The sequence below is a fragment of the Zalophus californianus genome, chromosome 14, assembly GCF_009762305.2.
Source record: "Zalophus californianus isolate mZalCal1 chromosome 14, mZalCal1.pri.v2, whole genome shotgun sequence".
Lineage (NCBI taxonomy): Eukaryota > Metazoa > Chordata > Mammalia > Carnivora > Otariidae > Zalophus > Zalophus californianus.
This window is the reverse complement of record NC_045608.1, coordinates 69183792-69207097: the sequence shown is the minus strand read 5'-3', so window position 1 is coordinate 69207097 and position 23306 is coordinate 69183792. Positions and strand designations below refer to the sequence as shown.

At 49.8% G+C, this 23306-nt stretch overlaps 1 protein-coding gene across 3 annotated transcripts; it reads right to left on the bottom strand.

The window, feature by feature from the left end:
• Nucleotides 1-283: 283 nt before the first annotated feature.
• On the bottom strand, nucleotides 284-21972 carry LIPG (lipase G, endothelial type). Of its 3 annotated transcripts, none has more exons than XM_027577686.2 (10): nucleotides 20225-20496; nucleotides 18584-18762; nucleotides 16765-16944; nucleotides 15551-15662; nucleotides 10099-10320; nucleotides 8392-8634; nucleotides 7548-7668; nucleotides 6674-6892; nucleotides 4591-4695; nucleotides 284-2315 (listed from the first exon to the last, which is right to left on the bottom strand). In XM_027577686.2, exons 1-10 carry the CDS (start codon nucleotides 20340-20342, stop codon nucleotides 2282-2284), a joined length of 1533 nt encoding a protein of 510 aa, XP_027433487.2. In that variant the 5' UTR covers nucleotides 20343-20496; the 3' UTR covers nucleotides 284-2281. The 3 variants fall into 3 exon arrangements, with proteins under 3 accessions (XP_027433487.2, XP_027433488.2, XP_027433489.2); XM_027577687.2 differs by lacking the exon at nucleotides 20225-20496 and adding an exon at nucleotides 21610-21972 and having other exon boundaries at nucleotides 2115-2315; XM_027577688.2 differs by lacking the exon at nucleotides 20225-20496 and adding an exon at nucleotides 19496-19547 and having other exon boundaries at nucleotides 2115-2315.
• Nucleotides 21973-23306: the final 1334 nt, after the last annotated feature.

Genomic DNA, 23306 nt, shown 5'->3' with positions numbered 1-23306 from the left:
ATTGGGCTCTCTGCTCAGGAGGGAACCTGCTTCTCCCTCTCTTTCTGCCCCTCCCCCTGGTTGTGTGCTCTCTCTCTAATCTTTAAAAAAAAATGCATAAATAAATTTCCATCTTGTTCTTTAGTGAAAGGAGCTGTTGTCCACTTCCTACCTATAATTAGTATCAAATAGAGAGTAGAGCTTTTATGAAAGTAACTTTTTGTCAAACCCTAGGCTTGGGCAGCCATAATTCTTTCAAATATTAAGAATTGAGATGCCAGACCACAAAGCATTGTATAGATTTTTATTATTTTACTATTAAAAATTTTCAATCTCAAAATTGGTTAATTTGAAAATAAAAACTAGCCATATATTTGTTTTTATACATTATATACACTTGAGAAATAAATAGTGTTCTAAGTGTTAAAAAAAAAAGCATCATTATATACAAATAAGGCTTCAAACCAAATGTATAAATACAAGACCCACTGAGGAATTGATTCCAAAGTCTTCCATTACCAAAAATAGAAGTCAGAAGTAATTGGGATGCACAGTCAACAACACAGGCTGCACTTTGGCTAGAAACCATTCACGGAAGCAACAGAGGAAGCACACAATTTAAGAAAATACCTAGAATTAAGACTTGACTGGTTATGTCTTAGAAAGTTTGGCATTGAACAATGATTCAGCTTTGGCACAATACAGATTAAGACTACGTCCTTTAAAAACCTAAATACGGAGAAAATCACTCTTCTCCCGCAACCTGATATCACATCTCCTTCCAAATAAGTCTCATCCATAAAAAGCCCAACTTCTGGGAACAGTTGTTTTCCTGGTTATATATTAACGAAAGGTTTATGGTTTTATGGATGGCTCTGAAAAACAATTCCTTGTTTGTCACATCTGGGGTATACTGGTGGGAAAAGGCTATAGACCTCTTGATAAAGTTGCAGAAATGAGCACACCACAGACTTGCCTCCAGGAAATCTGGGTCATCCCCTGACTCCACCACCAACTTGGTATATCATTCCAGGCATGTGGCCGGAACTCACGAAGCCTCAGTGTTGTCAAATGAGACATGAGCTGCCCTGCTCACCTCCTGTTGTGAGTCTCTAGTTAGGTGATGCACGTGCAAATCTTTGGAAAAGTATAAAACCGTTTCCCAGATATCACATAGATTCATTCATATCAAGATAGAGAATTGGAATCTTTTCTGAGCTCAACACAGAGAAGGCACGGGTATGAGAAGAGCGTATTCCAAGAAGGAAGAAGCACTGTATTAAATCTTAGTGCCAGGTCTGTTTGATAGGAGCTGGTTTCTGTGTGAACGGATCTGTAGAACAGATATGTAAATGCCTTCTATCTGTCTAAGCAGAAGAGATACTGCTCTGAAGCAATCCCATTTGGCAGTTGGCCACCCGTCTGTCCCCAGCATGTATGACACTCGGCTTGCTCCCATGCAAGCAATCAAATGTGTCACTCTTCCAGAACTGGCTGAAACCCCTGAAGGCCTAGGATCCCCAACTCTCACACCCTTAGCCCCCAGTGTCCCCCGTGCCCTTCATCACACGTATATCCATGGATCACCTACACTGGAAGGGAGTCTAGAAATCCCAACCCCCTCAGATTCCAAGTCTGGACAGGTTTACGAATGCGTCTACTGCCATGTGCTAATTAAGGTTAAGTGCTTAATAAGCATTTGTTCAATCAAAAAATAAGCAATGGAAAACCGAGAAAGCCAACGATGTGTGCTTTAAAGAGTGAGCTGGGGAGCAGGATGGAATGTCTGAAATATAACCAGTATTAATCAGTGCAGCCCACAGAACCCCAACAGTGAGGGCCTCGCCACCACCCCCGGTCTTCACTCCCCTCTGTTCGGGGGAATGAGATCACAATTCTGCCATCCTGATGCGAGACCTCTCCCCACCTCTCAGGTCAGGTCAGGCAGTTGACAGCCTTCCACGCACTTCCACAAGTGTTCCTTATCAGGGAAAGCCCAGGCTCATCCAGTCACTTAGAAGCCAGCCCGGGGTGCACAAGAGGCCCTGGGCCTTTGGCCCTTTGCACACAGGTCTGGAGTCAGAGCCATTTTAGAGCAGCAGGAACAGCAGGAACAGCAGGGCGTGGTCCCCTCTGGCGAGAAGTCCCAACCATCCTAAGAGGTAAGGTCTTGGGCCCAGCAAAGACTCTTCCCGGGGCTCGAGGGTCCAGGCCAAGAGGGGTCCTTCCATCAGGTGGGTCCTCAGCAGTAACTTTCCTCCGTGTCCCTGGAAGGCGGGGGTGGGAGGGCCTTGCTGGCCCTTCAGAGAAGCTCCACAGCTAGGCTGTAGGGAACCCTGTAAGAGAGGCGCTCTGTCACTCGCTTGGCCAACACACCAGCCTGCACTGAGTGCATCCTCTGCTGACCTCAAGACCAGGCTTTCTTACACACCTATCACACTCTTCTACTTTCTTTCCATTCACACCAAGGGGAAAGGGTCCTGAGTGCCTCTTCTTCCCCCTCTCCCAACAAGCCACGGATTCACTTGGAGAAACACAACACTGGGGCAGTCTCTGGGTTCCTCGCTACTTAAACCTTGGTGCTGGCTTGCACAGATTTAGCACAATACTCGTCCACCACACACACACACACACACACACACACACACACACACACAAATGCAGGGAGAATGATCCATGAGTCTTCTTTGCCTTGACCTAGAAACACAAGAGAGACGATAGGATTGCAGGAAGGGGACAAGTCAGAATCCAGAGATCTTGATTCTACTCGATGCTATGCTATCACGCAACTGAACCTCCCAGAAACTTAGTCTCTTCTATCAGTGAATAGGTGACCAGTATCCACACTGGGGGAAAGAATACTGAAGACACAACATATGTCTAGGAATGTCAGGACCTCCTCGTGTTGATGGATTACTCTGGCTTCTACTGCTTTCTATTCCTTTGAGGGTAAAGGAACGGGTGACTTCTTTTCTCAAAGAGGCAGTAGGAGGTGAGTCATACCATTCTCAACTATTGTGAAGTTCTGGAGCGGAAAAGAAGAATAAAATGTCTTATCATAAGATATGTTATCATAAGAATAACGATAAGACGAGTGATCCTCCTTGGGCATGTCCAATCTACACGGTTGTTCTGAGGATCGATGAAATTAATATTTGGGGAAGCACTTGGAAAAGTACACATTTGAATACAAACATAAAGAATTAAAATTATTATTAGGGCGCCTGGGTGGCTCAGTTGGTTGGGCGACTGCCTTCGGCTCAGGTCATGATCCCGGAGTCCTGGGATCGAGTCCCACATCGGGCTCCCTGCTCAGCAGGGAGTCTGCTTCTCCCTCTGACCCTCCCCCCTCTCATGCTCTCTCTCTCTCATTCTCTCTCTCAAATAAATAAATAAATAAAATCTTTAAAAAAAAGAATTAAAATTATTATTAGAGGAGAATTTCCCATGGACCTGCACTGGACTGAGCCACTTCATTAGACGGGCAGTTTTCAGAATGCTGCGCATCCTGTGATCGCCAAGCTTATGGTCAGGCTGGTGATTCTGAGCAGGAAACAGAGCAGTGGGGATGCAGCCTGGCCCCCAGGGCTGGCGGATGGTTAATCCCAGGGGACCCCAGCATGGGTGCAGCTGCTTGGTAATTGATACCCAGATCAAGGTGAGGTGATTCATCTGTGCAAGCGAAACCTCCATGCTCAAGAAAGACTACAGGCTTTAGAGTAAAGCAACGTACTTCAAATGTTCGCCCTGCCATCGCCAGCTGGGGGACCTAGAAAGAATGACCCAACTTCCCTGAGCCTCAGGGTCCACAACAGCATGCAGGGTTAACACCACCAGCGTCATGGGGTTGATGACAAAAGTAAATGAGATAGCATAGGGAAGGCACGGAACACAGATGGGCACACGCCACATGCTCGGTGTACCATGGCAGCACCTGGGTTGGGGTAAGTGGTGGGGGCCCGTCTCCATCCTCTTCAGCAGGTATTTAGGCTCAGAGGCTCTGTGATGAATCCCCCTTTGGATGCACCCGCTGCCTCACACCGTGAGACCGGCCTTTCCTCAATTCTGAAATAATGGGACTCCAGAATGGGGCAATGGGACACTGAAGCAAGATGTGTCTTCTGTCTCATTCAGTGCCATGCACATGAGCATTCCTGCTTCTCAAAGAGGGGGAGAACTGCCCAATAGTCTCCACTTACACCAACCGGGGCTCCAGAAAACCTACAAATGGGGACTATATCTGGCACTTCTCCTTCATCTCCCACCTGACTCCCCACTCCAAACTTGTGCCCAGAAGGAAGCTGGGAGCCCTAGAACCTTCCCGCAGCCCTGCTCACCATGGAGAAATTCATTCTAAGATGGCCTGATTCCAGCGGGGCCATGGGCTGCGAATGCCTTCTGGGGGAGGCAGAACAAGAGGCAGAAAGACACAACCACCCTCTGACATCCTCCATACTCCACGGATTCCATCTCCTTCCAACAGGTCCGCTTCCCAAGAGAAGGGATTTGTATCGGTTTTGCTCACTGCTGTGTCCTCCGTGCCCAGACCCATGTCCAGCACATGCTGGAGCACCTGTCAACATACGATGCATATGAGAAAGTCCCAGTTACCTGGTTTCATTTTTCATTCTCCAGCCATCTCGACACTTGTGGAACCAGAGCTCTTGGCCAGGGGCGATGCTGGTGTTCTCAAAGTCTTGCACACAAAAAGTTAATCTAGGAGAAAAAAGAAACCACCAGTGTAGCCAAAACTCTAGTGGGGGAGGCACATCGCTGTGCCTCAGTCAGATGGTGCTTTCTGGATCCAAAGTGGATCGACCAAGGAGAAAATTGTGTCTTCATCATGCCACACCCTGACCCAAACCTTCGGAACTCCCCATTGCTGCTACAAGTGTCCTAAACGTGTCTCACTCGGACATCTGCCATGATCCGGTTCACACAGATTTTCATCACACCCCTTCCACTTTCTTCTGTCTGTCCATCCAAAAGTCTGCCTGCCTTTCAAGGCATAGCCTCTCTGAAGCCTCTCTGACTGCCCAAGCCCTTGACCTTAATAGAAAAGCGTATTGTTACATAAGTGTTGTTTTTGCTATTGTCATTACCTTGTATGGTATGGAGTTAGTAATGAATGTCTTGTCTTATTTTAACACATTATACACTGCCTTGAATTGCTCATGGATTCCCATATCTGTGGTGGACTACACACTCCTCAAATGGAAGAATTCAAGGTACCTCCATTAGGGTGCTCAGAAATACCCATTGATAAGCATAACTGAAATTCAGCTGTGGGTCAAAATCAAAGATTCAGAAAATGCTCAACCAAGATCACGGAAAAAAAAAATCAGTACTCAAATAACCATTTCGACTATAACTTAGAGCCAAACCATGGGGACCTCAATGGTGTGTAGTTAGCATGACCCCATGACCAAAAGATGTATATGGGACACCTGACCCCGATGTATGGCACGTGCTGACTGAAGGGACAAAAGCCACATTCAGAACAGGTTTAAGAACCTTTACCAGGAAGACCAAACAACCCATAAACATATAAGAAGGGGACCCACCTCATGGAGAGCAGGAAATTAAAACACATTAACACAACAGTAAGGGACCAATTCACACCCAATGGTGAGAGTGTCCCACCAAGTGGAGGTGAGGAGAGAAAGGAGACTCTTACTCTTAGATTGTCAATTTGTCTAAACACTTTGGAAGGAGATTAAATAATATCTGGTCACATTGGAGAACACATTTACTGTAACCCCGCGACAGTGGAAGTGTGCAAAGGGGCTTCAGCTCCCCCAGTTCCCAAGTTTCTAGGCCAGAATCTCTCGGACAAGGGACCCAAGCCTCCCTCCCCCCTCGGCCACTCTGTGCCACAGGTGATGGATAGAAACGGGCCACATGAAGAACTGTGAGGGAGACAAAAACGAGACTAGGTACAGAGAGGGTGGAGGCTGCTTCCGCTCATGCCCAGGCTGGCAGTGACCTCCCAGCAGCCCACAGCAGGATGTGGCCAAGGAAACCCTCCTCTCTTGACAAAGGCCTCACCGGCTTCCCTGACTTCTGCTCAGAGTCCAGGCACGGTTTCAGGGGCTGATACATATAGGTCTGGAGTTCTCATGCCAGGCTGAAGGTTTGAAACCATGGGGGACTGTGAGCCGGCATAGCACGGAGGATTCGCTGTTACTTGACATCAGGGCCCCACCCCATAACCTTGACTCACAGCCTCCGAAGGAAGGGTATAGTGCTCTGAAAATCGGGTGCTGGGGAAACCAGGGCCTCAGGCAGGCCTCATCCATGGGGGCTTCCTAGGCTCGATACTCGAGTTTTCTCTGGACAGGGGCAGGCAAAGATGTTGGTTGGCCAGACCCCTATAGCAAACGGATCAGCAAGGCAGTGCCCCTAAGGAGGAGCCCTCCTTCCTCTGGGCCAACACAGGGTCTGGCAAACACAACCGAGGCTGGACTCCAGCCCCCACTTTGCCCACCCCCTTCAGTTGAGGGTCTGGAATCAGGACACAAGCTACACAATGGTTGACAGAGGTCTCCATGTAGAATTCACTTTTCCTTACAGAGGTGTCTGCGGTGTTGCCCATGTGCTCTGGGCGCGGCACGATTGGAGATGCCTGCTCAGCAAAGGGGAGGACACGGCCGAGGCAGACGCTCTCTGCTCCCCATTGACATGAGGCCCTTACCTCCGCTGAGTTTCCCCCGACTTGACCCGGATGCGCCTGATATTCAGTTCCCGCTCAATGCTGCGGGGCTGAGACAGGTAGCTTCGAAGCTCCTTCCACAGGTTGTACCAGGACTGAGCTGTCCCCTCCCAGGTGAGTTTGATCTTCAGGAGGTCTCCCAGGTCCTCTTCGGTGTAGACCAGGAAGGTGTTGGTGGCATTCAGCCCAATCTGCTCCACTCTGCGAGGGGACATAGGGGCAGTGTCACTCACCGGTCCCCGGAAAACTGCCCCGCAGTGACTGCAGACAAATGGGCCCACAGACACTGGTCTCCCTCTGAACTCCCAGCCCCTTCCTGCCTGTCCCCCTCATTTGACACTTGGGGAGCCTGTCCCACCCTGTTCATGTGCATACACACCTGGTCCCCCAACTAGACCCTGAGCCCTAGGAAGTGAGTACTTTGATGACATTACTTTGCAATCCCAGAATTACTTGGCACGGCGCTTTGCACCTTGCATGCGTTCAACAAATATACACTGATTGCCATGTGCCCTTCCCACAGACAATTAGAAACAGTGCAGGAATGGCGTTTATGTTCCAAATTTCCTACAGCCTCAGGTGTCAGGCGTTGCCTGAAATGAAACAGCAGTCTCTGTCCAGATGATCCAAAAGCTTCTCATGCTGCTGATTCATCCAGGGGCATCCGTCCCAGAAGGGGTCTGAGTCAAGGGCTTGGTGGAGAGTGTGGCCCACAGACGCCTCTGGAACCGCCCAGCCCCTCCCATAGGCCCTCAGGCTGCACTCCCCTGCACTTGTTCACACATTCCCACACTCGCTCAATCTTAGACTGACTTGTGCTGGGTCCTGAACCCATCAAAGGGAGTGTGTGACTTACATTTCCAAAGGCAGAAGCTGGGAGTCTGCACTGGTACCATAAAGGGTGACATAAAAGTTGGGTTCGATTTCTCCCATCGTCTTGTAGCTGAAGATATGGATTTTCATCTGATAATGGTAAACTGCAGAGATAGCGGAACAAAGGCGTTTGTGAGCTTTGCTGGCCATCTCAGGACACCCCGACTCAAACTGAGTCACCCAGCACACTGAGATTTTAGGGGCTGATGTCCCTTTGGTCCAGCCCAGCCTCCAGCCTCCCTCTGCTCTTGTTTCAGTCCAATGGTGTAAGGGATCACTGCAGTATTGAACTGAGCCCCAAACATGGAGTTCAGGGAATTTGGGGAGGGGGGAGTTCCAGCCTAGCTGTGTGACCTTGAATGAAGGACCAAGGTATTAACTCTTTGAACCCCAGCTTTCTCATATGTAAAATAACACCCACAAACCCCTATGGTCTTAGAGCATGTTGTAAAAATGCAAGACATGCTTTTGATTCCCTGTTGGTCCAATCTCAGATGTGTTGTGACACTCAAATGAGAAAAATAGGAAATAGCTTTGCAAAAGGCAAATGCAAAGAAATGAAAAAATTTCTATCTTAATACAAAATTAAGATGCTGATGTTGCGATCGGGGAGTGATGATGTGCATCACAAAAGGAGTCCCCACCCCTTATTTTTCATGACTAACTTTCCTAGGGCATGCACAGCATCATCTGATTTGCAGTGATTTGATTTCACTAGCGCCGGTCCCAGCTTCCGGCCTGGGATGTGCCCTTCCCACAGCATGGTGTTGAGAAGAGCGGAAAAGAGGAAGGGCCTTCCTCAGGGCGCTGTGGGGCCCGGGGGTTACCTCTGAAAGGCATGCCTGCCCGGGTTTTGAGATACATTTTGCTGTTCCTCTTGCTCCTCGATTTCTTAGCATTGTAGCCTATGCTGTTACACCGGTTCTTCCGGCAACTGAGGCAGATCCCCTTTTTGAAGCGATTTGAGTCCGTGCACTGGAATGCAAAACTCGGCTTGTCCTGATTCACCAGGGAGTCGACAAAGAGGTGTACAGCCCGCTCGTGCTCACATTTCACCACCTCCGTGATTGCTGGGGGACAGAGAGACAGGGAACAATGCAGGATGAGCCTCTCGTCAAAGACAGATTATGACTCCAAGGCCCATAGAGGTGAAGTAATTTGCTCAGGGTCACACGATCACTTGGTTACAAAGTTAGGAGTATAATTTGGATTTTCTGGCCCACAGTACGTCATTATCTCTTGTAACCAGAAGCTAAAGCCAATAGTTCAGTAAATCCTAGGACCTTAAGAAAAATTTGACAAAGCCATCCCATCCTTTCCTCAGTAACACCACCGGCTTTAAGGAATGCCGTCATCTGATGGGGGTCCTGGCATCGACCCCCAAGCCTTGCAGGGGCTACTTGGATATTAGCCCATTGGGAGAGGGCTACAGTCTTAAGACTGAATGAGAGAGAGGGGGACATCTGAAGGGCAGAGCATCAGAGTGCAGAGAGCCAACGGGGGCCAAGACGTAGCAAGACTGCCAGGACCCGAGGCAGTGAGTAGGGGGAAACCTGGAAAGAGATGGGTCACTGCGGCCACACATCAGTTCAGCAGCAAATTCAGTTCAACCCAAGTCTGCTGATAACAGGCTCAGGCATTCAGAAGGTAAATCATAAGTGAATGGAGACATTATCTTGGTTTTCCTTCTTTAAAATGTCACATAAAATTAAACTTTAGTGCATCCATTCTGTACAAGATTGTACAGCCTTTAAAAAGAATAAGGTAGGGGGCGCCTGGGTGGCTCAGTCGATTAAGTGTCTGCCTTTGGCTCAGGTCATGATCCCAGGGTCCTGGGATCGAGCCCCGCATTGGGCTCCCTGCTCAGCAGGGAGTCTGCTTCTCCCTCTCCCTCTGCTGCTTCCCCTGATTGTGCTTTCCCGTGCCCTCTCTCTCAAATAAATAAAATCATTTAAAAAAAGCATAAGTTAAGTAAATCTACGTGCTCTGATGTTTAAGGATATTCATTTTATATATTATATATATATATACACACACACACACATATAATGACTGAAAACGGAAAGTCACAGCACAATGTGATTTTGAAAAATATCATCTCTCACACACATGTGCACGCACACACACACACATTTGCAAAGAAAAAAAGACTAGAAGGATACGTACAAACTTGTTCTATTGGCTACCTCTGAAGAACAAAAGAGGGAATGGGAGAAAGGGGTTTACTTTTTGCTCTATGCGATTCTGCATTGCTTGTTTTTTTCCCCCTCAACAAATATATATTCCTTTTCTTATAAAAAGAAATTAATCAATAAAAATTGGGACCTCAAAGCATGAGGACGCCAAGCAGAGACCCATAGATGGCTGTTAACAAGCCTGTAGAAGGATGAACTGTACATGGGGTTGGCAGCCCCCGTGGGGTGGGGGCATAATGAAACGAACATTGTTGGGAGCACTACCAGCTGGGGCTGACTGAGGAGGAGATGTGATAACCGAGTCAAACGTCTCCATGAAGCAGAAAATAAGGAACTCACTTCCATATGCAATTGACCCCAAGACGTCATTGAGTCCACAGCCTGGCTGAAAGTCACCGCCGTTGGGGTAGATGTCGATGTGGCCCACGGGCATCTGAATCCCGATGCTCAGGCCGAAGGAACGTGTGTAGGTGTGGAGCACATCTACAAAGTCTGCGTCGTCAGGGGACAGCCTCTTGTGGATGTCCACCCCTTCAAACAAGGGCCCGGCAGGATCCAAACCTACAGCAGAAGGGGGAGCCAAGACCCACTGTGTCAGCTGTGCCAAATCCATGAGTCCTGAGTTAAAAGTAAATCCACGTGTGCACAAGGAAGGCATCCTCGGAGCCAAGCCCAACAAATCTGGAACCGTGTGATGCCCGCACTTGGGGAACCTGTGCTTTCTTCTGGAGCCTTCACCTGTCCTTACAACTCAATGGACTCAGAAAACTGGCTGCCAGGTTCACAATGACATGCAGCTCCCAGAAGCCCCAGACTGTCAGAAATGGAGCAGTTCTAGAAAGAACTCAGGCCATCCGTCCCATTTATTCTGCCACTGAAAGCCTTCCGCAGCCTTAATTTAGCAGGCCTTTTATGGAATAACCAAACTACCTCCATCTTCTGGAGGGAAGACTCAGTTTACCCAAACTGAGCTATTTGCATGTGGACTTACTCTTCCCCTTCCTTTAGTGATGAATCAGGCCCAAGGGTAGAACGGTGAGTCAGGAGTAGGGGCCACAGCAGACACACTGAGGATCCCAGGCTTCCAGAATTCCTGTATTTTGCAGCTAGGAGGTGAAATCCTTTTGCCTGCAAACTTTCTGCATTGAACAGGCAAGCAGCAACGTAGAGAGAACTGGTTCTCACATTTAAAACAGCGCAAATATCACTGGGAGGTTGGTGAAAATTCAAATTCTACTATGTAACTATAAATTCTGTATAACTATAAATATATATACTATGTAACTATAAATAAATATCACGGGGAGGTTGTTGAAAATTCAAATTCTACTATGTAACTCCCTCGGGAGGAGGGGCGCCTGGGTGACTCAGTGGGTTAAGCGTCTGCCTTCAGGGCCCCTGGGTGGCTCAGTTGGTTAAGCGACTGCCTCCGGCTCAGATCATGATCCTGGAGTCCTGGGATCGAGTCCCGCATCGGGCTCCCTGCTCGGCAGGGAGTCTGCTTCTCCCTCTGACCCTCTTCCCTCTCGTGCTATCTCTCATTCTCTCTCTCTCAAATAAATAAATAAAATATTAAAAAAAAAAAAGAAAAAAAGCGTCTGCCTTCAGCTCAGGTCATGATCCCGGGGTCCTGGGATGGAGCTCCACGTGGGGTTTCCTGCTTAGCTGGCAGCCTGCTTCTCCCTCTCCCTCTGCCACTCCCCCCTGCTCGTGCATGCTCTCTCTCTCTCTAATAAATAAATAAAATCTTTAAAAAAAAAACTCTGGACACACAAGCCACTGGCTACCTGTGTATATGTGTGCTGGCGGAGAGGGCAGGGCAGGGAAGCGAACGGGTAGTAGCAACAATAAAAGAGACTTTTATTTTGGAACCACGTGAATGTAAACCATTCAAAAAAAGAGTTTGCAAAGCATGAGGTGCAGATTCTCCAAACCCGTCAAGATTCTGATTGCCAAGTCTGGTGTGGAGCCCAGAAATGTGTTATTTATTCCCCAGGTGATCCTAAAAAGGAGGTGGTCTATGAACTAGATCGGAAAAAAACTTCTCCCACCATCAGTATCATCGATAACATTGAACCTGAATATCTTAATCCATACAGTTCATGTGAGATATTAAGAGTTTAAGTGCTTGTCAGTGTAAATACTAGCCGCTATTACCAAGTAATTATGGGAGCCAACTTCCTGCCCCCTGGTAGGATCTCTGCCCTACAGACACAGGGAGAGGGCCTGGAGAAAGTTGAGAATACTGTACACTGTTTAGTCTAGAATGGTGGTTCTCAGCTGGGAGTGATTTTGCTCCTAAGGGGACATTTGGCAGTGTCTGGAGACATTTTTGGTTGTCACAGTGGCAGGGAGAGGGAGAGAAGCTGCTAGCAGTTAGTGCATAGAGGCCAGGAAGGCTGGATAAACACCCAGCAATGCTCAGGTCAGCTCCCACAACAAAGCATTAGCTGACCCAAAATGTGCACAGTGCTGAGGCCAAGGCACCGTGGTCTGGAAACACCACATCAGAGAGGAATTAAGACTAAGAGCAGAGTCATAAAAGGAGGAGATGGGTAACAGATCCCATCCGATCCCAGCACAAGAGAACCAGGGAGCACACTGTGAGGCTTGAATCACTGGGGTGATTTCAAAGTAAACAATAGGCAGAGCTATTGTCTGGAGTGGACAGTAAATTCATGAAACTCATCACTCAGGAGAACTGTAGAGACTGAAAGTAAGCAGGTTCCAGAAGAAGTTTAGAGAAATGCCCGTACGACCAAGGCAGAAAGGCAGCCCGGGCTGCCTGGTGGTTCATCCATAGCCCAGGGCCCCAAAGGAGGATGGCACAAAAACAGTGACCCCCCCCCAGCACAGCCCACGAGGACTTGGTTCAGAGGCTTCCAAGGGCTACAGTACCAACACAAGCAGCCTCCCCCTGCCTCTTGCTATGTTTTCTGGAAGAAAAAAAAAAGAGAGAGAGAGAGAAGACCATTCTGCTTTGCAACCAATACAAGAGAGGGGCTCTTTGCTTGATGTGAACAAAAGTCTCCACCAGACGGTCAGTGCCATGGAAACCAAGCTGAGCTGGAAGAATGTGGGCAGCTGACAGGGCTTTTGGAGAAGATGACCGGGGGCGGGGGGGGGGGGGCACACGGAGCCTTCACCTCCCCAGACTCACCCAGCCTGACACAGGGCCAGGGCTCACAGATGCTGGGGAAAAGTTGCACAATTTACTTTTTTAAACTAGGAATAGGAGGGAGAGCTTGTCCCCGGCAAAAAAAAAAAAAAATAGAACAGGTGGAGAACCACCCCTTCTTCCATTCAGTCAGAGCCCTTCCAAAGATGTTCTGTCCAGCAAATGGAATACACACGTGCATGCACACGCATACACACCTGGGAAAACCTCTGCACTCTGGCCTGGCAGGGCAGGGCCTGCTGCATTTCAATTGCTATTTTATCTCCACCAACAAAGGAGAGGTGGGATGGCCCCGTGGCTAGGTGCGGGCTCTGCAAGCTGACAGCCTGGGTTTGAATCCTGGCGCTGCTACTTAGGATGTAAGACGTTGTACCCATTATTTAAGCACGAAGTCCTGGTTTCCCCATCTGTAAAATGAAGCAGAAAGGCCCCTTTTGCCCCACTGCGCTGAGTCTTAGAGATAGCATGAAGTCCTTGTCACATCTTAGGTACTTGACATTAGGAAGCATCTGGCCCAGTGTCTGTACAGAGTGGACACTGAATTCATAGTTCTTGAAGGAACGAATGAATCTGCTTGCTTATTTGTAACTAACTAGACACAGGGTCGATTAGAAATCTACAACCTCTTCCCTAATATCGCACAGAATTCTCTCAAAAGCCTAAGAAAGTAAAACTCTGGCAACCCCCATCCACAGGTCCAATCCAAGCGAGACTAGGGTTCAGGGGTCCCCCTGTTGGCCTCCGTACAGCGGCATCATGGGTCTCAGGACCCCACACAGGCTGCAGTCTGGTCCTTCTACTAGTTGGGACCACCTGGTTCCCAGGCCCATGGGAAGTCTGCCGAGGGCAGGGAGGAGAGTACACACTCCTCCCCCATCGGACACGCACAACAGCACGCATCAGGTGAGCCACATACCCTCTGAAGGGCCTCTTGGCAACTGGACAGAGGGTAATCCTTCCCGCTGTGCTCACCCAGCCCCGGCCCACAGAGAAAGGCTGGAGAACAGGGGCGTGCTCCGGACATGCAGACAGCTCGGAGCACTGATTAGCATTCGGCCAGCAGAGCCCGCATCTCAGCAGCTGCCCCCCAAACAGGCAGGGGGAAAGAACTGGAAAACTCTTCCCTAGCCCCATCTCATTTCAGATTCAGAGAGAGGGAACGGAAGGCTCTGCAGCTTGTCCTTGCAGCCAACGACCCTCATGGGGGGCAGGGGGATGGGGACGTGACACTCGTTACGCGCTGCAGTTTGAACAAGGCTGGTCTGGCTCTGAACATCATGCCTCTCTCTCACTGGGGGCCAGGGGGAGCTGCTCAGACGATGGAACCCAGAGTGGCTTACAGCTGAACAGCTTTGCACCAGCAAAGGGTTAATGAGCAGTGACGTGGCCACACAATCACGGTCCACCTGGACACTCAGGCCCCACAGGCTTGGTAAACAAAAACGAGGCTCTCAGGCTATACTAAATCAAATAACTGGACCTAAAGGAGTGTGTGCACGTGTGTGTGTGTGTGTGTGTGTGTGTGTGTGTATACATTAGACTGAAGCCCAGGGATGACTGGAGGTGGGCCAATAAAATTTCACAAATAAATCTACCCCGGCAGCTTGGTGCTAAAACGTTTACTAAATCGTTTGTTAGCTAAGGACTCCCTTCTTCATTGTTTTAAAATAAAAACACTGCTGGGAAAGAAAATGATCAAATCTTTCTTTCTAGGTGACCAGTTGGGGCCTTGGCATTCTTGGAGGAGAGAGGGAAGCTGGGAGTGAAGATGAATCAAAGAATTCTGGAAGGAAGGTAAATGTTTAGGGCAACAAATTTGCCATTAATTTCAGCCTAGAGGAAGCACAAAAATGGGAAAGAAAATCTTTCCCACTTTTCAAATCATTAAATGATTTAATCCAAACACACATCAGAAGCTCACCAAGATGGAAAATACAATTTTTTCACTGACGACCTGGGGACCAACATCAGAACGGCCTCTTTAATGACAAAGTTGAAGCATCCATTCTAAACAGATAATTACCACTAATAAACATGCCCGCAGAACATGGGGAAAAGGCTGTTGGCGGATGAAATAGAACTAAGGCAGAATTCAAACTAGAATCTGCCACTCTTCATTTCCCTGGAGGCCCTGAGCATCGCTGGCAGACAACGGAGCGAGCCTCAGAGGTTCACGGGTCAGGATCCACCCCAGTTCGGCACGTTAGTTATTAGCTGTTTGCCCCTGGGCATTTCCTTGCCTGTCCGACTAGACGCGTGGTTTTCAAACTATGTTCCCTGATGTTCTGGGGCCCTGAGATTTCTCTGCATAAGGGGAAGGCCCCCTAGCAAAGCGCGCACTACCCACCATCTTTCCAGCTGCGACCAGAACATTCCCCTTTATCTGTTTCATGTATCAGAGTCCCACACAAGTTCAACTTGTAAGAAGGACTCTGTGGCCGAAGAGAACACTGGAAAGTTCTGGGTTAGATACCCTCTGGGTCCGTTCCAAAGCTAACCCTCCACGGCTCCCTCGTGCTGCCTCTGCGGGAGCACTCCGGTTCAGAAAAGCCAGCGTGGCATGGGGGCTGAGGGAGTTTGGGGGTGAGCCAGAGCGCAGGAAGCAGATCCTACCTGTGATTCTGCCCACCGTGCCTTTCACGAAGTTGCCAGCGTACCCAGCCACGTGAGCTCCCAGGCTGTAGCCGATCAAGTGGACATTCCCGAGAGAAAAATCATCCTTCTCCTGCGAAATGTCACAAAAGTGACTGTGAGTGAAGTGTGTGGTCCTGAGCCCACAGGGTCACCAGCAATCCAACAATTCTATGGCAACAAGGAACCGGGGACAGAAACTTGCCAGGGTGTCGTCCGCCTTGCTGGCAATGAGACAGGGATGGGACGCAGCCAGGGAAGGGGAGGGCAAAAGGACTTTACGGCCCTTTAAATGCCAAGTGCTGAGGGCAGGGTGGAGGTTATGACTGGAAGCTACATACTTGACCCTTGGGCTACATTTCCATTCCCTCGGGCACTATGGGAGGCACCCGACTCACTGGACACTAAGGGCCAGCCACAGGCTGCAGGAGCTTACTCTCTCCCCACTTCTTAGGCCCCAGCAGCTGCTGGTCTGCTCACCACAAAGCCACCCAGAGAGAGGGCACTTCGCTGGCAGGGTGAGGAGGTAGGGCCTGGACCCTACAGCTCAGAAACCCAGCTCTACAAAACAACCCAGGCAGAGAACTGGGGTATGGCTTGAGAACCCTGACCAGACTGCTGCCAGGAGTCATCCGATTCCATGGGCCAAAGGAAGGTCAGACTGGAATCGCCCCGATCGTGGGGCACTTTGCCAGTACACCCCTGCCTCCAGGTAAGTCCGCTGATCTCAGGCAAATCATTAACCTATAGAGTGTAAATGTAAGACCTCGAGATCTGTTTTCCACACTTAACATTTTAAGCGTCGCATTAGACTGCATTTGCTGGAACCAACCCCCTCCTTCCCCTGAGGACAGCCACCCTTCAGAGGAAAGGAGCAGAGCAGACCACAGTAAGTTTTCAAGATTTCATGCTGGTCCTGGCTCCTGACTATTCCCAACCCAAGGGCATCAGTGAGGAACGACCCATCGGGCAAATTTTCTTCTGGCAAATAAAGCAACAGGCAAGACCCAGAGATATATCAATAACTAAAACGCTTTCCAAAGTTCCCGCTTTCAAGCATTTCACGCAATACTTAATTCAGTAAAAATTTGAATCCCAAAGACATCCTCAGACTCCTGGAGTTCACTGTCACCCAGTCTGAGTTGTATTCTCTTATGCAGTTTCCGGTTCAAGATCTTGTTCTTAAGAGCGGTTACCTGCAGCCAGTCGAGCATCCTTGCAACACTGTGTCCCACCACCCTGGTGTTATTGACCGCGTCCGTGTAAAGCTGGTGGGCCAGGGGAAGCCAGTCAACCACGACAACGTTGGCTTCTTTCTCTCTTATCTGCAGGGCTGACACCAGCTTGTATAGCCAACTTTCAAACATGCCGCTCAACTGCAAAGAAAACAGGACATTTAAAAAAATTCTTCTTATGGGTTTCAGAAATCCTAATGAATATGGAATTCAGTTCCATGACCCTCTCCCCAGCCAGTTCCAGAACTTTCACAATGGCTGCTCAGGCACCAAACATTTGCACATGAGCAGGGCCAACCCCAGGCAGGATTGCTACGTGAGTGTTGGTCTCCCATTGCTCTTTATATCTTGCTTTTTCCCATCAAAATTTGCATAGCTGGTGTCTTAGGCTGCCACCCACTGTCCAGTAGGGCCGCTATGATATAAGTGGTGGTGGCCATTCTGGCCTGGGGTTAGCCGGAGTCCCTGTCACAGATGAGCACATGGTGCCAAAAGGCAACTGGGAAGCGTTGCCCTGGAGAATTAGCTTCTCTATCAGAGATGCAAGGAGATGCTGTCTCCTAGGCAAACGCAGAGTTAACAGATGACCCCTTCCCACAGCTCATCTCCGCCATCCCTCTCGATTCCAGAGTAGGGAAGATCTCTCCCTGGAATCCCAAATTAGAACTCAGAACACATTTTCCCACAGAAACAAAGTTATAAATAGTGCCTAGGTCCAGTTGTAAACCTATCCACATGTACATTATTAGATAAATAGATTTTCTGTGCCTGGCCTGGGAACCCAAACGCCATTTACAATCTCACTTCTATGGGAAACTGCTGTTCCAAGTTCCAAACAGATTACAAAAGAACTTTCTGGAATGCAACCCATTTGTAAGTTGCAGGCAGTTTGTATTTGCATTTTGACAGGGGGCCTTAAAAAGGTTCAATTGCATGATTCTAATTGTGGGCTGTGGGATGAGGCTGGATAGTCAAGCCCCTAACCATCTCTCCAGGCACATTAGGTAGATAGGCATTTACCAACCCCCCAACCCCAGGCCTGACCCCAGCAGTTGGTGATAGACCTAAAGACCCAGAAAGCATTTAACGGATATGAATTTCTCATCATTAAAAGGAGGAATGTCCCCTCCCAATTAGCCCAGGCAGAAACCTGCTCACTTAATAGTGTCATTTTCCTACAGACCATCATTATACGAATGAATAAACCCCTCGCTGGTCAAAAGCTTCTAAAGCCGAGCGTTAAAACCCTTTTTTGTTGAAGTTTGTCATGGGCCTTTCAGTGTGAATTGCTCAGCTAGGGCACATAAAGAGCACCAATGCCTTTAACCGGAGCCATCTCTATGCAAACAGGAGGGCACCATGCCAACGGCGGCCAGCAATCCAGGCCAGCTGGCTCTGCATAGACTCTCAGAGCCAGTCAAGTTGCTGCATTTCAGCTCAGCTCTTAGGGAGGCACGGCCCCCAGGAGGCAGTGGTTGACCAATGTAATTAAGTGTAATTAGAAGGCCCCTTAAGAGCCAGTGGAGCTGGGCCGCTGCCTTCAGGAGAGCCACTTTCTGAAAGCGCAGCATTAAATACCACCCTGCTGGAGTCCATATTGCCCCCTCAGCGAAGTGCCCATTACATTCTTCACAGCTGTCTGCAACACAAGCAGCCCACAAGAAAAGAGGGAGAGAGAGAGAGAGCAGAATTGGGAAACACCAGTCTTCTTTTTAATTGACCAAAACAAAGGAAACCAAATTTTGTGTCGAGTTGCAGAGCTCCCTCCCCTGGGGCTCACCGTCCATCCATGAATGATGAAAAAGGTTTTGGCTGTCATGTTGAAGCCACAGTCTTCCAAGGGCTGGTTGTGGCCCAGGGAGAGGTAGCATCCTTCATGGTCTGAGTCCCCAGAGGTGCGGAGGTTGAATCTCACAGATTTGGCAGCAACCTGTATATGCCCAGACTTGTGGCGCTCATCTGGGGGAAAAAGAACAGAATGTGGGTGCATCTGGCAGGGGCTTGGATAAGTGAGAGACCTGGGGTCTAGTTTTAGTCCAGTCTTGAGCACATTACTTAATCCTCTGGGTTTCAGTGTTTATACCTGCTGAATGTTTTCTCCTCACCTCCCAGAAGAGTTGCAAAGATATGATAAAGGGACATCTCCTCCATATTGAAGAATATTAGTTAGTCACTAGTCCTAATTACTATGAATTACTGTGACTCTGAAATAAACAGGTGTCTCTTGTTTTTCTTTCCTCTTCCCTATCAAATGAGTTCTCCTTCCCTCAAGTGACTACTTGGTCCTCAATTCTTTTCCCGAAATGCTTGGGACCAGCTGAGATTCAGAATTCGGAATGTTTCAGATTTTAGAAAGGCCTTCTGGGACGTAAGCTATGTGGTACATGACATCCCCAGTGTGGTCTGGGGCATTCCCCAATCATCAAACACACGAATATATCTGCAAGGAAACACACAACCACTCACCACTCAAGGGCAAAAATAAAGGTTATAGATAGTCTTGTGTCAGTTCTGGTCCGTTTTTGCTGCCAAATCAGTTCAGGGCAGGTAAGGCCGTGTCTTGCTGCCAAACAAATTACCAAATAAATGTTCCCATTTTGAAAGCTTCTGGATTTTAAATTCGAGATAAGAATCCATCAACTATCATACAGTGGGCTTCCCCTAGCATCCCCAGCTGGATTCCAGCACTTACTCCAAAGACCTCCTGCATCCTCAGGACTCCTTGCCATGCCAGACATGAGCCAGACGTTCTTCTAGTTTGTTAAATAAATGACTGAAGCCATAGGGGAAATCCATAAGAGCAGCAAAACCGTTCCTTCCTGCTCCACTGCTCACACAGAGTGCCCAGCTCCCAAAATACAGCAGATGTTACTGAGGTCCCTATGGCCTCTTAACTCGAAGCACTGTCATCACCACGCCATTATGGACAGTCATAAACAAACTCCATCCAGCATTCTTCCAGCCACCTGGGAAACTATCCCTTTATAACAGCCTAGGAAATTAGCAAATATAACTCTCCTGTCACCCAGAGATCAAGGGAAAAAATACCAAATGACCACTCCAGGAGTTTCATTTATCCCAGAGTTAAGAAGCAAATGGAATCATGGAAGGAGAGACCAAAATGGTAGAGAAGGTGGCGATGGGGAGGAAAAGAATACACCAGATGTAAAAGGATAGGGTTCCAGAAAATGCAACTAAATATACATGAGCAGACCTCAGGTTAACTGTCATTGAAGTAATGAACAAAAGCTCCAGCGGGCAGAAATTTGAACCATGAACAAAAATAGTCTGCCTCTCCAATTCCCACCCAGGTAGCCATTCACAGAGACCAGATGGGGAACTGTAGGAGAAAAGACAAAAGTCTTCTGGCTTCCTGGGACAGATTTGTGGATAAACCCACATATTGACATAAAACGTTCACCTGAGTATCTGGTCTGACCCCAGAGTTCTCCAGCTTCATTCCTACTACTTTCAGCCTGGGTCAGTTCGGCCTCTGGGACTTTACGATTGTTCTTCACCCATGTGCCCTCATGGCTCATTCTCTTAACGTCCTTCAGTTCCTTGCTTGGTGGTCAACTTCACAGTGAGGGAAGCCTGACTACAGATGAAAAGCCTGACCACCTTCTCCACCAACACCCTGTTCCTCCTCTGCTTTACTTTTCTCCTACTGAGCATCGTTTATATATTTTAATTAGTTTGGTGTCTGTCTTCCCACTACTGAAATGTAAGCTCCATGAGGCAGGGTCTTCATCTGCTTTGTTCATTGTTGTATCTCCCCCCCCCCCCCGCCCCCAGAAGAGGCACTAAGCAGGCACACAATAACGACTTTCTCAACTGAAAGAATAGCCCATGAATACTCAGAATCACGGAACACAGAAGTTGGAAGGAACCTTGGCGCTTTACAAGGGAGGAGCCAGAGATGTGAGTAAAGCAAAGCTTTCCCATTCATTCAAATTAACCTGCCCTCGTGTACATAAACTGACATGGGCCAACATCATGCCCATGATGGCTCAACCTCAGCAGAATAGTAGAAAATGAGATAATGGGGTGGAGCTTAGGGGATCTCCCCTCTCCCCTGCTTAACTAATTGACTTGGCAGCCCCGATGGGTGATCCTACCCTCATTCCACCAGGGCGGGCTTCCTCTAATGGAAGAGACTGCCATACAGAACTCAGAAGGAAGAAAGTCCAGCATCTAGGAGGAAGAACGTGAAGAGAGGTAGGTAGGCAGAGTGGTGACTGGAAAGGGTGTAGGGGGAGGAGGAGGCCAGCCACCTGGGGGAATAAGCCCAGCGGCCTTCCCGAACGTTACTCACCAAATAAATGCTCCCTGCATGCGCTAATCAAACCACAGCCAGCTACCCTGCCCCCCAACTTTCCAAACACCTACACCCAGTTTAGAAGGAGGGGCACCAGGCGACTTGGCTCTAACAACCTTCTTGCCTCGCAAAGGGCAATGCTGAAGGGCCGTCGGCAGCCGACTCTGCGGGTTGGACGGCACCCATCCAGGGAACCTTATCATGGAAGCGGGTGGGGCGAGAGGGTGAGCGCGGGCCAGCGCCCCCGTCCGCCGGCGGCCTCTCGGATGCCTTGCGGGGGATGTCCTAGTCAGAAGCGCCAAGGAACAAGTGAACCGCAAAGCTGATTAGGAGGAGCGACTGGGCAGTGGGAAAGGCAGGAGGATTTCGCAGGCACCAGGAGCGGCTGGAAAGGGGTCGGCAAGACAGAGAGGGGACGTGGTAGAGAAAAGTTGGGGGTGGGTGGATGGGGCGGGGGGGTAATAAGAATAAGAATAAGTGCACGTTACCTCGCAGCCATCCCTCCGGCCCAGGGGGTGTGGAGCTTCCCGCGGCAAAGCAACAATAGACGCTCCAGAGGCAGAACAGAGGAACGGAGTTTCTCATCCTTCCCCGCCACACCCCCTTCCCCGAAACAGGACGGAAAAAGAGAACACCTCTCGGGGTTTCTAGCAGTCCGCGCGGGTAAGACCCGCAGTGGGCAGCCCTCTCTTGACCAGAGATTGGTGGCCTTAGCCAGCTGAAGGTGAAGGTGGGAGTGAAAGTTTGGCTAATCTGAGCCACGAGGAGTGGCGGGGAGTATGAAGGGGCTTGAACTGGATCTGCCCTCACCCGTGCCGCCCGCCCGGGAAGCCAGGACTTGCCGCTGTCACTCCTCGAACTCCCGGCGAGGTAGTTTTTTTAAAGTATGGGAGTCATCTGACCCATCGCCAGATGGTGATTTGCATAATTTATTCCCGTCCCTGGACTCTGATTGGTCACACCTTCGCTGACGCCGGAACCGAGACTCCCCAAAGTTTGAATGAAGCGCAGCACACCCACCGCGTGGACGCTCCGCACGCGCGGCCTCGCTTCCAACCCCGGCCTGCTTGGCTGGCAGCCGAGCTCCCGCCACCGCACTTCCTCCTTGTGCGGGCTCTCCGACCCCAGGTTCTCCGCTCGCCCCCGCCGCCCCAGGGGGGACACCGCGCCGAAACGATGCGCCCGCTGGGAACGCGATCCCCGGAGAAGGCAGGTTATCCTTTCCCAAGTGCAAAGCCACCCCTGCGCCCGAAATGAGCTTTCCGCGCACCCAAGAGTCAGGATGGAGGGGAGTCACCAGGTCACCCTTTGGGTCCTTCTCTTCTCGAGCCCCCTCACCCCCAGCGAGGCCCGCGTGCGACAGGTGCGTAGAGTGATCTGACAATAATCGGGCAGAGCTGAGGGGCTGTGGGCTGTGGGCTCTGAACTGCCTGGGCTTTTCAGGATCGCACAGACCCTTTCCGCGTCACTGTTCCGCCACTAGCAGCAAAACTTTGGGAAAGCCACCCAGCTTCTCTAAGGTCGTTCCGTCGTCCGCAGTACTCGGGTGGTAACAGTTCCCGCAGCTTAGGGATGTTGGGGAAATTAAGAGAGATAGTGTGATACAGCGCTTAGCACGGGGCCTGCCAAGTGGTAGGATCTCTCTTGCCTTGGGGGTGGAGTGCTAGAGGGATACCAGGCGATACTTCCCAAAGGAACAGTGAGCCAAACTTAGAGGTCTCAGACGCCTGACCAGCGCCAAGTCTCGGCCCGACGCGCGCAACTCCCTGTTGATTGGAATTAAGCAGCAGCTTCTTCCTTTCCTTGATCGTTTTTCCCCTCCTGTCCTTCCCTTTATTGATCCGCGTCCCTCCTCCTCCCTCCGGGGCTGGCTCCAGCTCCCCGGCTCCCCGGAGGGACCCTGGGACTTAACTTAGAGTGACCGAGACCTTGACTGTGAGTCTGCGGCTGACGCCCGGGAGCCAGAGCTGAACCTGGGGCAACCTCGGGGCGGCGGCAGGGACAACTGGGAGGCAGCTGCGCCCCAACAGCCCTTGGGGACGCAGAGAGGGTAGGAAGGGCAGAAGGCGCCACGACAGGGCTGCGGTCCGCCGTGCCTTCGCGTTCCAGCCAGCCAGAGTTGGCTCTGCAAGACTGCATCTTTGACATCGAGTAACCCCACCGTCGCAGGGAACCAGTCCCACTC

What these genes read in the sequence shown, in the direction of transcription:
- LIPG (XM_027577686.2), bottom strand. Translation starts at nt 20,342, where the DNA reads ATGAGCCATGAGGGCACATGGGTGAAGAACAATCGTAAAGTCCCAGAG. An exon ending in TCATCATTCATGGATGGACG is followed by an intron (nt 16,945 to 18,583) that starts GTGAGCCCCAGG and finishes TTTTCTTTGCAG; the next exon opens with TTGAGCGGCATGTTTGAAAG. An exon ending in GGGGTCAATTGCATATGGAA is followed by an intron (nt 8,635 to 10,098) that starts GTGAGTTCCTTA and finishes TCTGTCCCCCAG; the next exon opens with CAATCACGGAGGTGGTGAAA.